The sequence below is a fragment of the Melospiza georgiana genome, chromosome 23 (genome assembly GCF_028018845.1).
Source record: "Melospiza georgiana isolate bMelGeo1 chromosome 23, bMelGeo1.pri, whole genome shotgun sequence".
NCBI classification, from domain to species: domain Eukaryota; kingdom Metazoa; phylum Chordata; class Aves; order Passeriformes; family Passerellidae; genus Melospiza; species Melospiza georgiana.
In genome coordinates this window covers 5,446,975-5,459,911 of record NC_080452.1, presented here as the reverse complement: position 1 = coordinate 5,459,911, position 12,937 = coordinate 5,446,975, and the positions used below count along the sequence as shown (strand labels likewise).

The 12,937-nt window shown below is 58.7% G+C and overlaps 1 protein-coding gene across 4 annotated transcripts in view; it reads left to right on the top strand.

Annotated features, from left to right (window-relative positions):
* KIF21B (kinesin family member 21B) overlaps positions 1-4,011 on the top strand; it is a 54,653-nt gene extending 50,642 nt beyond the window's left edge. For 2 of the 4 annotated variants that reach the window (XM_058039633.1, XM_058039632.1), the window contains one exon: positions 834-4,011. In XM_058039633.1, coding sequence (XP_057895616.1) covers positions 834-888 — 55 coding nt within the window. In that variant the 3' untranslated portion in view covers positions 889-4,011. Of the gene's footprint in view, positions 1-30 lie in introns of all 4 variants that reach the window. The other 2 variants (XM_058039631.1, XM_058039630.1) reach the window with 2 other exon arrangements.
* Positions 4,012-12,937: the final 8,926 nt, after the last annotated feature.

The following is a 12,937-nucleotide window of genomic DNA, read 5'->3' as shown; positions in this document are numbered from 1 at the left end:
CCTTCTCCCCCCCTCCCATCTGTGCCACAGTGACTGCCGGGTAAAGTTATGGAATTACGTGCCTGGGCTCACCCCTTGCCTTCCACGACGCGTCCTTGCCATAAAGGGCCGTGCTACTAGTCTGCCTTGACCCTCCTGCTCTTGACTCTCTTGCTCATATGCTCCTCTTCTGTCTCTCCTTCCCTTTTCTCTCCATCTCTCCCCTCTCTCTGTCCCTCTCACTGTTGCTTTTGCTCCTCTCTCTCTTTCCCTCCCCCCCCGTTTTTTCTCTGGTCTGAGCTGCTTCTTCACGGTATGAAACTATTCTGAGTTTTTCCCCACTTGATAAGTCTTTGTTAGAATGGACTCACCCCCTTGGCCCAGTCATCCCCTGCCTTGGTTTCACTTCTTTTTGGTTTTTTTTCCTCGCCAAGTGCCCACATCTACTTTGGCACCTCAGTGGGAAGCCATGGCCTGCCCGTGCCTTTGCATGGATAGTGGGTTGGGAGTCAGCAGCCACCCCCAAATCAGCCCATGCCCCAGGAGCAAAGCAGCTCCCTGGATTTCACTGCTGGAGCTCATTCAGGGCGGGTAGGAGTCCTGGTGTGGGATCACCCTTTCCCTTTGTCCCCAGCTGCTGCCAGAGGGGTGAGCTGGAGGCTGAGCCCCATTGGGTTTGCCTTCTCCCCAAAGTGCACCAGACAATTCCTGCCAAGGGAGAAGGGCCTGGAAGCTTGGGGGGCTGCATGCTGCCGTGCTGGGGAGGGGAGGGCAGTGAGCACCCTGTGGGCAGTGCTGTGGGGCTCCTGCCCCAACCCCTGGGTCATGCTGTCCCTCTCACCTTTGCTCCTCAGCGACTTGACAGTGAAGCTCTGGAGTGGGAGGAGGTTGCCTGCGGGGTCAAACTAGGAACTGCACAGAGACTGCAAGGCGTGGGCAGGGTGAGGGGCAGGGCACCTCCCCTGCTCTCAGTGAGGACTCAGCCACCCACAGGAGCTCAGCCCAGCACAGGGGTTTCTTTGTGCCTGACCCAACGGGGTGGACAATGCTGCATCTGGTACTGTGGTCAGCTCCTGTGAGGAAGCAGCTCTGTGGGGCAGCAGCAGCTCCACCTGCCCTCCTGCTGAGGTTTCTGATGGTTCTCCAGTGAACAGGAAATGTTTCATCTCTCACCCATCCTGCTGTAAGGACTTTGGGGGTCAGAGGTCCCTGACTCCTCAGAGACACCCAGCTCCCTCCTGCCATGGCTCTGCCGGGCTGTGCTGCTCCTGGGCTGGTTCCTGCAGGAGTCTTCTCCACTCCACGAGGACATTTGGTGTCTGCTGGCCAGGACCACCACACAGAGGATGCTTCTCTGGAGCCATTACTTGTGAGACACCTCTGCTGTGGGGACTGCAGAAGGATTTCCTGGTACTCCCAGCCTTCCCTTTCCTGTGTGGACGTGTCCCCAGTGGTTGGAGGGTGCTCTGAGCTCCTTTGCCATGTCCCATCTCATGAGGCACAGCAAGCCTGGGATGTTCTCCATTGGGCAGCTTCCAGACTGACCTGCTGCAGTTCCTTTGACGTTCTCCAAACCCCACTTGTAAACTCAACTGCCCCATGGCTCTGGGCTCTCCCCCACATGCCCAGCCTGCTCAGCCCTGCTCTGGACATTGTGGTCCCATCAGGGCTTTGTGCTGGGTTCCTGCAGCCAGTTAACCCCCTTGGGACAGAGAAATGAAGCAAGAATGGAGGTTACAGGGCAAAAAGGCCGAGGCTGGATTTGGCACCCCACTGCTGTGGCTCTCCCTGTCCTTCCCTTGGGCTCTGCCCTCACCTCTGCCTGGACTGGAGCTTGCTCAGGCTGGGCCTGCATGGATGCAAGGCTGGAGAGGAGCCAGCAAGGCAGGGAGCAGCCAGAGTCACTGTGGCAGGAGCAGAGGGGGACAGGGTTGCACACTGACCTTGCACAAGTCCCTGACTCCCCCTGTGCTGGAAGGACAATCCTGCAGTGGATGATCTTGCACAATCTCATCTCCTGGAGGGTCTGGGGGCTCCACCCTGGAGTGTTTCCCCAAGGACATTCTGCAGGCTCTTTCCTCTGTCTCTCCTGTTCAAGAGGGGCTGGTAAGGCCCTGGTCTCACACTGGAGCTCCCCTCCATCTCTCCTATGGCCCACTGGACCATCCCCTGCTCTGTCCTGCCCTGTGGAATGGCCAAGGAGACCCCAGGATGGGTGTTTCTGCCTCACACACTCTCCTTTCCCCTTTGTCACAGAAGAAGCAGCACTTGAACTCAAATTTAAGGATTTCTCCATGTGATCCCACAGCACTGAACTGGGATCTTGGAGGCCAGGGGCTCCAGGACCTGCCCCATCAAGCACAGACCATTTCCCCTCTGCTTTTTCCAACCATGGTGATACCTTGAACTGCCCCAGCTCATCTGCCACCAACCCTTGCTCCAGGCACTCTGGCTGGAGCGAGGGGATCCCTCTGCATCTCTGCATCATGAAAGACAGGAATTTCTGTATTGATTTGGTGGGGGAAGGGGAGGGTTGCCTTTTTTTTTGGGGAAAATTCCATCCTGCTGGCTTGCCTTGTTGGAGGGTAAATGGTACATGTGTGTGAGTGTGTGTGTCTGTGTGTCTGTCTGTGTGTGTGAGAGTGACCCTGCCAGGACAGTCCCTGCTCCCTGGGAGTGTGGCTGAGCCCTGCACAGCCAGGACTGGTGGCCGTGCTGAGGAGAGGCTCCCATCCATCCTGTGTGACCTGTGCAGGCCAAAAGTGCACAGAGAGCTCAGCACCCAGTGGCATACAGCCACGGGGGTCTGCAGGAGGTGCCTCCCACCCCCCAGGCCTGTCTTGGAGGGGTTTTTACACTCATTCCTCAGCTGGTTTGGCTGGAGGGGCTCTGTGTGTGTGGCTGTCTCTGGGAAGTGTTTGGCTGTAGCCTGGTGTTGCACCTGTGTGCTCTGAGATCTCCAGTGCCTTCCCTGCTGCCATGGCTGGAGGGGGCACCCAGGGTCAGACCTGCCTTGCCTTTGCCCCCAACACCTCCCTGTGTGCAGGCTGAAAGGGCCTGTTCAGTATTCCAGGGCTGAGTGACCCGTCCTGAGCCTCTCCTGCTGCTGTGTGCAGGCTCTCACAGCCCATGGAGGGAGGGAGCTGGTGCTGGGGCATTGCTGTCCTGAGGCGGGGGGTTTGAAGGGAGGAGAGCCCTGATTTAGGAATAGCGTTCTCCCATTTAGTGCTCCTACCAAAACCCCCATCCCCAGCAGGGTGGAGAGAGGAATTGGAGGCACAAAAGATGAAGATCACAGGTTGAGATAAGAGCAATTTACTGCAAACAGCAGTGAGATAAAAAAAACAAACAGGAAGACAGCAGCAATGTTAATAATAGAAGTATAGAAAAGAGAGAATGATTCACATGCAGAGTGCTCACCCTGACCTGACCACAGCCATATTCTACTGACCAGAGTAGACCTCTCCTCTGAGGAGAAGGAATGGATGCTCCCCTGTGTGTGTCCATGGCATCAGTACATTGTGACCAAGCCTTACACTGCTGTGGATCTGCTGGGCCAGCCTTGGATGCACAGCCCAGTGCTGCTGTGCCCCCCTGGCTGCAGGCAGGGCCCTCTGGGTGCTCACTGCTCACTGCTGCAGCTGTGGAGGTGCCTTCAGGGGGATCAGAAATGACATTAGCCCTGTTGTTCTGTCTGAGCACATGCCCACTGGAAGCTGGGCTGGCGTTTATCCCTGAAGAATCCCTGCAGTTGTTGTTTTTCCTCTTAGCTCACACAGCCATGCTTCTGGGGCAGAAGTGGGTTTTCCTTCCCAATTCCTCCTGTCCTCTCTCTGTCCTCATGCAGGTAAAACCATAGGATGCCTTGTGGTGTGCCAGTTGCTCCCAGCAGCAGAGGCTCTGGTCTGTACTGGTGTGACAGGGCACATTTCCTCAGTCCACAGCCCTAGACTGGAGAATAAGTCCAGTCCTAAACTGGAACTGAGCTGCTCCAGTTTGGACAGTCTTTTAACACAGCTGAGACACAGGTTGGTAGGAAGAAAAAACAATGATCTTCATCATCAGAGCTGGGGAGTCACCTTTAACACTGTTTGTTCTGTTCAGATCTCTGAAGAACCTCCCCAGAAATCTCTTTCTTGACTCCAAAGATTATGTGCACTGCACTAAGGACACCTGGCAAAATTATTTCCTTAACATCCCAAGGGAATTCAGAGCTTCAGAAGCTGTTTTAACAGAACTCAAGGGAGAAAAGTGGGTGAAAGTCTGGGGAAAATCATCCTCCCATGTTCCCCCATGGGGTGGTCATGGCTGTTATTAATGGAGTCCCAAAGGAAGTGCCCCAGGTAGGGGTAGAAGAGCAACACTCAAAACAGCCCTAATGACCCTTGATGTTATCATGTCATAAACAGAGCAATCCTGATCCCCCTCCCTGCTCTGAGCCAGAGGCTGTGATGGGAGCAGACAGAAATACATGCAGGGTTGGGTACCCACATGGGCAGAGCAGGCAATGCTGTCACCAGTGGCTCAGTACCCAATACAGAAAATGTTGAGATCTAATTTGCTTCCAAGCCACTCTGGGCAGATCTGTTGTTATCTCAACTGTTCAAGCCCTACCTTGGATGCCAAAAAAAAACACAACAAAAAACTGTTGTGGTTTAGGACTGCTATTCCCCAATTTGGTGTTCCCACTACAACTGTGTGCTGCCACAGCCCTCACCTCATTCCCTCCCTGTGGTGGGATGGAGAGGAGGATTGGAAGCACAAAAGGTAAAAAAATCACAGGCAGAGATAGGAACAATTGACTGGAAACAGCAATGAGATAAGAAAAATGAACAGCAACAATATTAATAACAAAAGTGCAACAATATTGATAACAAAAGTGTACAAAAGGGAGCAAATCACGTGCAAATGCTCTCTGCAGTGTTACCCTGATTGGAAGAGATCCCTTCCCCCTGCCCAGCAATGATGTGAGGTGGCCTAAAAGAACCTCGGGGCTCTGGCCATGTCCCCTCCTGGCTACTGCAAAATTAACTCTGTCCTGGCTGGAACCAGGCCAGGGCTGACTGTGATCCCATAGCTCTGTGTGTGTGTGTGTGTGTGTGTGTGTGTGTGTGGCTCTTAGTTCCTGTGTGGGTTGATGTTTTTCATGCAGAAGAGCATTTCATTTCTTGCTGTTGATCTGGTTTAGCTACCTCACGGTGCAAGCTGGGTGCTGTTCTCATTGGGTTTCCTATTGGGGATGGGATGGGGAGTTTGTGGTGTAAGAATTTTTATTATTTTTTTTTCTCTTAATTATTGTTATTGTTATGGTTTTGACACTTGAATTCATCCTGGGGACACGTGGCCTCGCTCCCACCTTGCTGCATGTCTGAGCCACCCCCTGTGTTCCCTCCCTGCTCCTCCTGGGCAGGGAGCAGGGCTGGGGTCCCTGCCCCAGAGGGATCCCCCAGAGCAGCTGCAACACTGAGATTTTGCTCCCATTCCTTGTGGGATTCTGAGGATCTGTGGTGTTCCATTGGTGATTGGCTTGGTTGGCAGCCTGGGGGTGGCTCCATCTGGTCCCTTGGAAAGGGGACTCAGAAAGGCTCAGCTCAGCCCAAATGTCTCCCTCTGCTCTCACACACACTCTGTGATGTGACGGAGCTCTGGGCTGGGGGATGTCTGTGCAAAGCACAATGCTGGGGTGAGCTGCTTCCAGCCACCTCTGCCCAGAGCCTGCTGCTCAGCAAGGCTCAGCTCAGCCCAAATGTCTCCCCCTGCTCTCCCAGATACTCTGAGATGTGATGGAGCTCTGGGCTGGGGGATGTCTGTGCAGAGCACATGGCTGGGGTGGGCTGGTTCCAGCCACCAGTGCCCAGAGCCTGCTGCATGTGCTGTGAAAGCCTCTGCCCAAGCTGGGCATGGTCTGTGAGAACCTGATTCTGCTGTGTGATGGATTTTTCACTCCCAAAAACTCTAGTTGTGTCTAGATTGAGTGCCAGGCGCTGACCATAAGCCAGGGGAGCCCTGGAGCCCCAGCTCAGGCTGGCAGCTGCCCTGGCACAGGGGTCAGGGGGCTCTGAGCCAGTTTGGGGTGCAGGTCCTCCCAAACACTAAAGCACAAGGTCCCACATGCAGTGGGTCTAGCAGGGGTGGCCCTTTGGTCCCTGGCCCTCCAGAGCTCCAATGGGACCATGGGCTGAGGCTGGAGGAGGAGGAGGACTGGGCTGAAGGCTCTTTGCCTGTGGGTGAGCTGTTCCATCCCTGTGCCCTGTGCTGGCTGCACACCTGAAGTCCCCTCTGGTGGTCTCAGAGCCCCTCCAGGGCAGGGACACTTTGGAGCTGCCTTTGTACCACACACCTCATTTTCCTCTGCCCTTGGGCACCTCGATTTGTGACAAGGGTGTGCTCATACCTGCACTCCTGCCTCAGGCTGCTGGGTTCTGCTTCTTTCCCCAGGGCCCAACTCTGGCTCTGGGGGCCTCCTCATCCCCAGCACACGGCTCCAGCCTCTGTGGAGGGAGCAGGGCTGGACCAGAGTCAGGAGCCTGAAAGCACTGGATCCCCAAACGACTGTGAGTCCTCCTGAGCAGTGTCCCCTCCCTGTCACCTGCAGCTCTGCTGACACAGGCTGGACTGGGAGTTCTGGGGTCCCATCCTGTCCCCCCAGGTCCCCTCCTCACCACCTCTGAGCAGCTGCTTTGGGGTCTGAATTGCTGCCTCCTGCCTTGGTGCTGCAAACCCAGTGCCTGCTTCCCCTGGTGCTCTCCTGGTGCTCCTCACCCTCACCAGTCCTCCCAGTGCCCCACACTGGAGAGTCCAGGTACCATCCCTGCCAAGCACAGGGCTCCAGTTTGCTTTCCACATTCTCCCTGGAGCTTCACTGTCTCCTGCAGGCTGCTCATCCTCCTGAGCCCCCCTCACCCTTCTGGGAAGGGACGAGGACCCCCCAGCCCCTCCAGGTGCTGCACGGTGCTCCAGCTGTAACTGGGACAGACCCAGCTCCCAGAAAAGCACAGCCCTGCACCTTCCTCCTCCTCCTCCCCAGGGCTCATCCTGTCACCCACCACAGCCCTGCGCCTTCCTCCTTCTCCTCCCCAGGGCTCATCCCCTCACTCACCACAGCCCTGCACCTTCCTCCTTCTCCCCAGGGCTCATCCTGTCACCCACCATAGCCCTGCACCTTCCTCCTCCTCCTCCTCCTCCTCCCCAGGGCTCATCCCCTCACCCTCCACAGCTCTGCCCTGGTTCCTCCCAGCTGCTCCTCCTGGCCTGGCACCCCCAGGTGCTGCCCCAGCCTGGTGTGGGGCAGCTGCAGCACTGTGTCCCCTGCTCCATCACTCCTCCCTGCACAAGGAGCACAACAGCAGATGCCTTTTCACACTTTTGGGGCTTTTCCCAGAGGCCAGCTGCCCTGGAGGCTGGTGGTGTCTCTGTGGGGGCTGTGCAGCCCGGCCCTGGCTGGGTTTGGCAGAGCATGAGGGGTTTGTGTGTGTGTGTGTGTGTGTTTTCTACCTTGGTGTGTTCCTGTAAATAGTGTAAGTTATTGTGCTCTCCTGCTGTACGTTTTTCAATGGCTGTTTGTTTCTTGCCTTTTTGTCTTTGCAAATAAAATGTTCTTGACATGAAGGGATGGAGCACAGAAGGTGGTTTTGAGGAGGGAAAGGGCACAGCCAGGAGCTTCCCATCCCCTGCTGTGCCCATGAGCCTGGCCCAGGGGCTGGGGGATAGATGGGGAGGAGGGGCTGTGGCTGCATCTCTTCTGGATGGAGGGGAGAATGTCCCTTCCCATGGCAGGGATGACACGTGGTGGCCCTTAAAGGTCCCTTCCATTCGGTGATTCTATAATCCTCTTGGTTGGGAGAAGATTGGACAAGAGGAAATGGCCTCAAGTTGTTCCAGGGGAGGTTCAGGTTGGATATTGGGGGAAATTTCTGCACAAAAATGGTGCTCAGGCCTTGGCACAACTGCCCAGGGCAGCGGTGGAGTCACCATCCCTGAAGTGGTCAGGAGACCTGTGGATGTGGCACTTGGGGACACGGTTCCATGGTGAACATGGCAGAGCTGGGGGAATTGTTGGTCTTGATGACCTTAGAGGGCTTTTCCAAAGGAACATTTCCAGGATTCTCAGGTGACCCTGCCCCTGCAGGCAGCAGGTGCTGGGGCAGATGGGGCAGAACTGATCTTAGGGGGGCAGATTCAGGGGCTCAGGTGGTGGAAGGGGCTGAGGGGCTGCCCCTCTCCTGGGGAGGAGGAGGAGGAGGAGGAGAAGGAGGAGGAGGGGTGCCCACCGGGCAGTGCCAACCCCTGCAGGAGTCAGAGCATCCCTGAGCCTGCAGCATCACATCGGGAAGGTTTGGGAAGGGAAGGTTTGGGAAGGGAAGGTTTGGGAAGGTTTGGGAAGGGAAGGTTTGGGAAGGGAAGGTTTGGGAAGGGAAGGGAAGGGAAGGTTTGGGAAGGTTTGGGAAGGGAAGGTTTGGGAAGGGAAGGTTTGGGAAGGTTTGGGAAGGTTTGGGAAGGGAAGGGAAGGGAAGGGAAGGGAAGGGAAGGGAAGGGAAGGGAAGGGAAGGGAAGGGAAGGGAAGGGAAGGGAAGGGAAGGGAAGGGAAGGGAAGGGAAGGGAAGGGAAGGGAAGGGAAGGGAAGGGAAGGGAAGGGAAGGGAAGGGAAGGGAAGGGAAGGGAAGGGAAGGGAAGGGAAGGGAAGGAGCGGTGGCGCGGGGCCGCCAGCAGGGGTCAGCCCTGGCTGCGCCACCGCAGCGCCCGGAGCGCGGGGGGGACGCGGGGATGGGGGTGCAGGGTCCCGCCGAGGACGAGGGTTCTGCCGGAGGCTCAGGGGGGTCTGTGCCACACAGCCCTGCCAGGCAGCGCCCGGATTCCCTGGGGAGATGCAGTGCCGTGTCCTGCGGGATGGGGGGATGCTGGGGCAGTGCAGGGTGCTGCAGGTAGGAGGTTTTGGGGGCGGTGGGGAGCTGGCAGGGCCCTGCCGCTGCGGGGGATGTGTGACACGGTGCCGCCGTGCGGTGCCCGCTGAGCCCCCGAGGTGAGCGATGCCAGAGCCCAAGGACGCTGGGCAGCCTCCAGGGTGGGGAGGGGGACACCGGGCTGTGCCTGCAGCCCCTGGGGCCGGGCTCAGCTCCTGCAGCCCCCATTGCCCCTCTGCCAGGCAGCGCTGTGGGACTGGGCAGAGCGAGCAGCTCTGGGGGCTGCCAGCCCCGCGCTGTGCCCGCTGCCCCCGTCCCTCCTCCCGCACCCCCTGCCCTGCCCCGACACCCTGGGGCCGCAGCCCGGCGTCAAACGTGCCCGCAGTGCCGGTCCCGAGCAATGCCAGCCCAGCTCCGAGGTGTCCCTGGGGGCTGGCAGTGCCCAGAAGTGCCCCAGCCCCCAGCACCATGCCCTGTGTCACCCTCAGCCTGTGACACGGCTGTCACCTTGGCTGAGCCTCCGTGGTGCTGCCAGGACAAGCGTGGGGGTGTCATGGGCCCAACTCCCCCTGTCAGGGCAGGTGGCATTGCTCCTGCTCCCACCTGGTGCCTCACCCACTTGTGGCACCACAGACACTTCTTATTGCCAGTCATGGCACCATGTCACACTCATGGCCACCTCTTTCTTGCTGCAGTGCCCTGTGCCATGCACCCCCTGTGCCAGCAGCAAGGGGACAGCGGGGACACAGCCCTGGGAGCTGTGGCCATGAGATGCTGGCAGCCCCGTGCCACCCATCCTCAGGCTGAGGGAGGAATTGCTCTGAGCCCATCAGGGCTGGGGCTGCTTCATGGGCACCATTCTGCACCTTGCTGTGCCCCAGGGCTTTAGGGGACACCTGAGGAGGGGTTTATGCCCTCCCAAGCTACCAGCACAGCGTTTCAGCATCTCTGGGGAGGGTTGCCCATGGTGATCTCCCCAGGGGCCATCACAGGGCCCAGGCTGTGGCACCTCAGTGGGCAAAGGGGCAGGAAGGGCATTCCTGCAGGCAGGAAAGTGAAGGGCACCTGCAGGGTTTGGGGAGGAGAGCTCAGATGCTCTGGCCTCCTGATTGCCAAAGGCCAGGGAAGGAAGGGGCAGGCTCAGGAGGACACAGAGGGCTCCCACTGTGCCAGGCACACATTGGAGGCTGAGGGTGTCACCCCTGGGAGCCCCTCTGCCATGGTGGCACTGCCATGGTGGCACTGCCTGGGTGCATGGCCTGGCTGTGGTGCCTCCCTGAGGTCAGTCTGCAGGGAAGGGACGCCTGGTCAGGGTGGTCTGTGCCACACAGCCCTGCCAGGCAGCTCCCAGATTCCCTGCCAGGGGCAGAGCTGTGGGTGGGTGGGCTGTGCACAGCTCGGGCAGGAGATTCCCAAGTGCCACAAGGCCACCTCATCACCCCTTGGCTGGTGGCCCAGGGGATGGTGAAATCTTGGCACATCCCACCCTGCTCTAGGGACACCTGCAGTGGAGTGGAGGGTGGAAAAACCTTCCCCAGGGGCAGCTTTCCAAGCACAGGCACTGCCCAGTGGGCAGCCAGCTCCTGGGCACGGGGCAGCCCTGGGCTCCATCCCTGGCTCTGGGTCTCTTTCCCTGGTGGCCCTGTGGCAGTGACAGACAGGGCTGCTCCCTGCCAGGGGGATGTCCCTGTGGGATGCTGCCCAGGAAACAGAAAGGCCTGGCAGCACCAGCTCTCGTGAGGGTGCTGAGGAGGAATGAAGCTGGGGTGGGTGATCAGCTGGTGGGACCTGGTGCCTCCTGGCTGGCACACTGGGATGTGACACAGGGGACAGGACATGAGCCACCCTGCCCTTGCTGGTCCATATGCCAGGCTGGAGTATCCATGTTTGCAACAGCCTGCCAGCACAGTATCACAGGAGACAGTTTGCTGCCAGGTTTGTAGTGATAAGGACCTGAAGTGACAAGGGGGTAACTGTGTGATGCCAGGGTCTGCTCTCCAGGACTGCCTCAGTCTGCATGTGGCTCAGCAAAGAACCAGAACCAGGCAAAGGGGTGCCCCAGCTTTGGCTGGGACTGGCCTGGCACAGGCTGCCCTTGCCAGCTGGGCTAAACCCAGCACAAATAAACCTCAAAGGGCCCCAGGTACCCCTGCCCAAGGCCAGAGAGGCAAGAGCCACCAAAGGTACTTCCCCAAATGCATCCCACGACCCTGCCTGTCCCTTGGCACAGGTCCCTGGTGAGCATGTGTGCCTGTCAGTGCCAGGCACGTGTGGCATGGCAGGGCAGGGTCTGTCACAGCTCTGCAGCCTCACCCAGACCTCCCCCAGGCAAAAACTGACCCATTCTGACAGACAGAGCAGCAGTTCTCAGGCACCTCCCTGGTCTCTGCTGTACCCCTACAAAAACCACCTGTCCCCACCAGCATGTGTGCTGTCCCCAGCGTTTGTCCTGCTTGGTCACTGAGACCTGTTCCTGCTCTGGGAAATCTGTGCCACCCAAGGTACCCCCATTGCACCTGCTGAGCGCCAGGGCTGGCTGCCCACCTGGCCAGGTGTGTGCCCAGCTCCCACAGTGAAGGACTGGGATATAGCTCCTGGCTCCACCGCCCGGGCAAACCCCACAGGGCCCACCCGACCCCACGGGTGGTTTTGGCCGCAGTGAACCTGCTGCTGTGAGCAAACAAACACGAGCCTGGCAAGAAAGCAGCCCGTGAAGGCAGTGTGGGTGAAACTCTGGGCACCGCTGGGGCACGGGCTCTGACAATGATTAAACTGGCCAGCCCAGATTTCCCGGCAAGGCAGCGCAGGGCCGGGACCCGGTGGTTCATATTATGCAAATCACCTGGATCTGGGAGCATGAACGTTTGGGGCTGGAATTCCCCTCGGGCTGCCAGATTGTTACACCGCCCAAGCTATAAAAGCAGAGGCACGGGCAGGGCTTGCCCATCGGCACCAGCCTCCCGGGGCCCATGAGCAGAGCCTAGGGCCGGCCTGGCCTCACTCCTCTCCCCTGCCTCCTCTCTGGATTACCCACCGCTGCTGGATTTGCCACCACAGAAGGTACCAAAGCTTTTTTGCCGGGCCTGTTGATGTCCCCGAGGCAAGGACAGCTGCTTTGCTCTCTCCTTGCACCTTGGCTCTCAGTGGGGATGTGCTCTGGCCTTTTCTCCAGGCTCCATCTTGGCTGTCCCACCTCAGCTGGGAGTGAGGGCCCTGAGGGGGCAGCGGGACAGCAGCCCCAAAATGGACAGCACGATTTGGCTTTTTGTGAGGGCTGGGCAGGGCTTGGTGCCCTCCTGGCTGCAGTGATTGGGATGTGCTTGTTGTGCAGAGGACTGGAGCTGTGGCACAGCACTGGGCCACGGGGCTCAGGAGTGCCCAAACCCTCACCCTCAGAGGGGCTGGGGGTCACTGTTCTCTGCCAGCCACCCTCTGGCTGTCACCTCTTGCTGGCTGAGGGTCAGTGTTCTCTGCTAGCCACCTTCTGGCTGTCACCTCTTGCTGGGCAAGGCCAGGGTCACTGTTCTCTGCTAGCCACCTTCTGGCTGTCACCTCTTGCTGGCTGAGGGTCACTGTTCTCTGCCAGCCACCCTATGGCTGTCACCTCTTGCTGGGCAAGGCCAGGGTCACTGTTCTCTGCTAGCCACCCTCTGGCTGTCACCTCTTGCTGGCTGAGGGTCATTGTTCTCTGCCAGCCACCCTCTGGCTGTCACCTCTTGCTGGGCAAGGGGTCACTGTTCTCTGCCGGCCACCTTCTGGCTGTCGCCTCTTGCTGGATGAGGCCAGGCTGCTGGGACAGGGCTGTTCACAAATAGTGACGCCACGTCCCCAGCTCGCTGTGGCTCAGCCTCCCTGTGTGCTGGCCCCCGAGGAGCTGTGAGTCAGCCCCAGCCAGCAGGTGCTGGGTGCATATTTCTGCAGAAGTGACCTAGAGGTGACGATGGGTGGAGGGAGAGACAGCCCGACCTCACCCAGCCTGGCTCTGGGGTGCTGCAGGTGCTGAGCCCAGGGCTCACTGGGCTCTCTGGGCTCACTGTCATCTCTCGGCACAGAGCTCC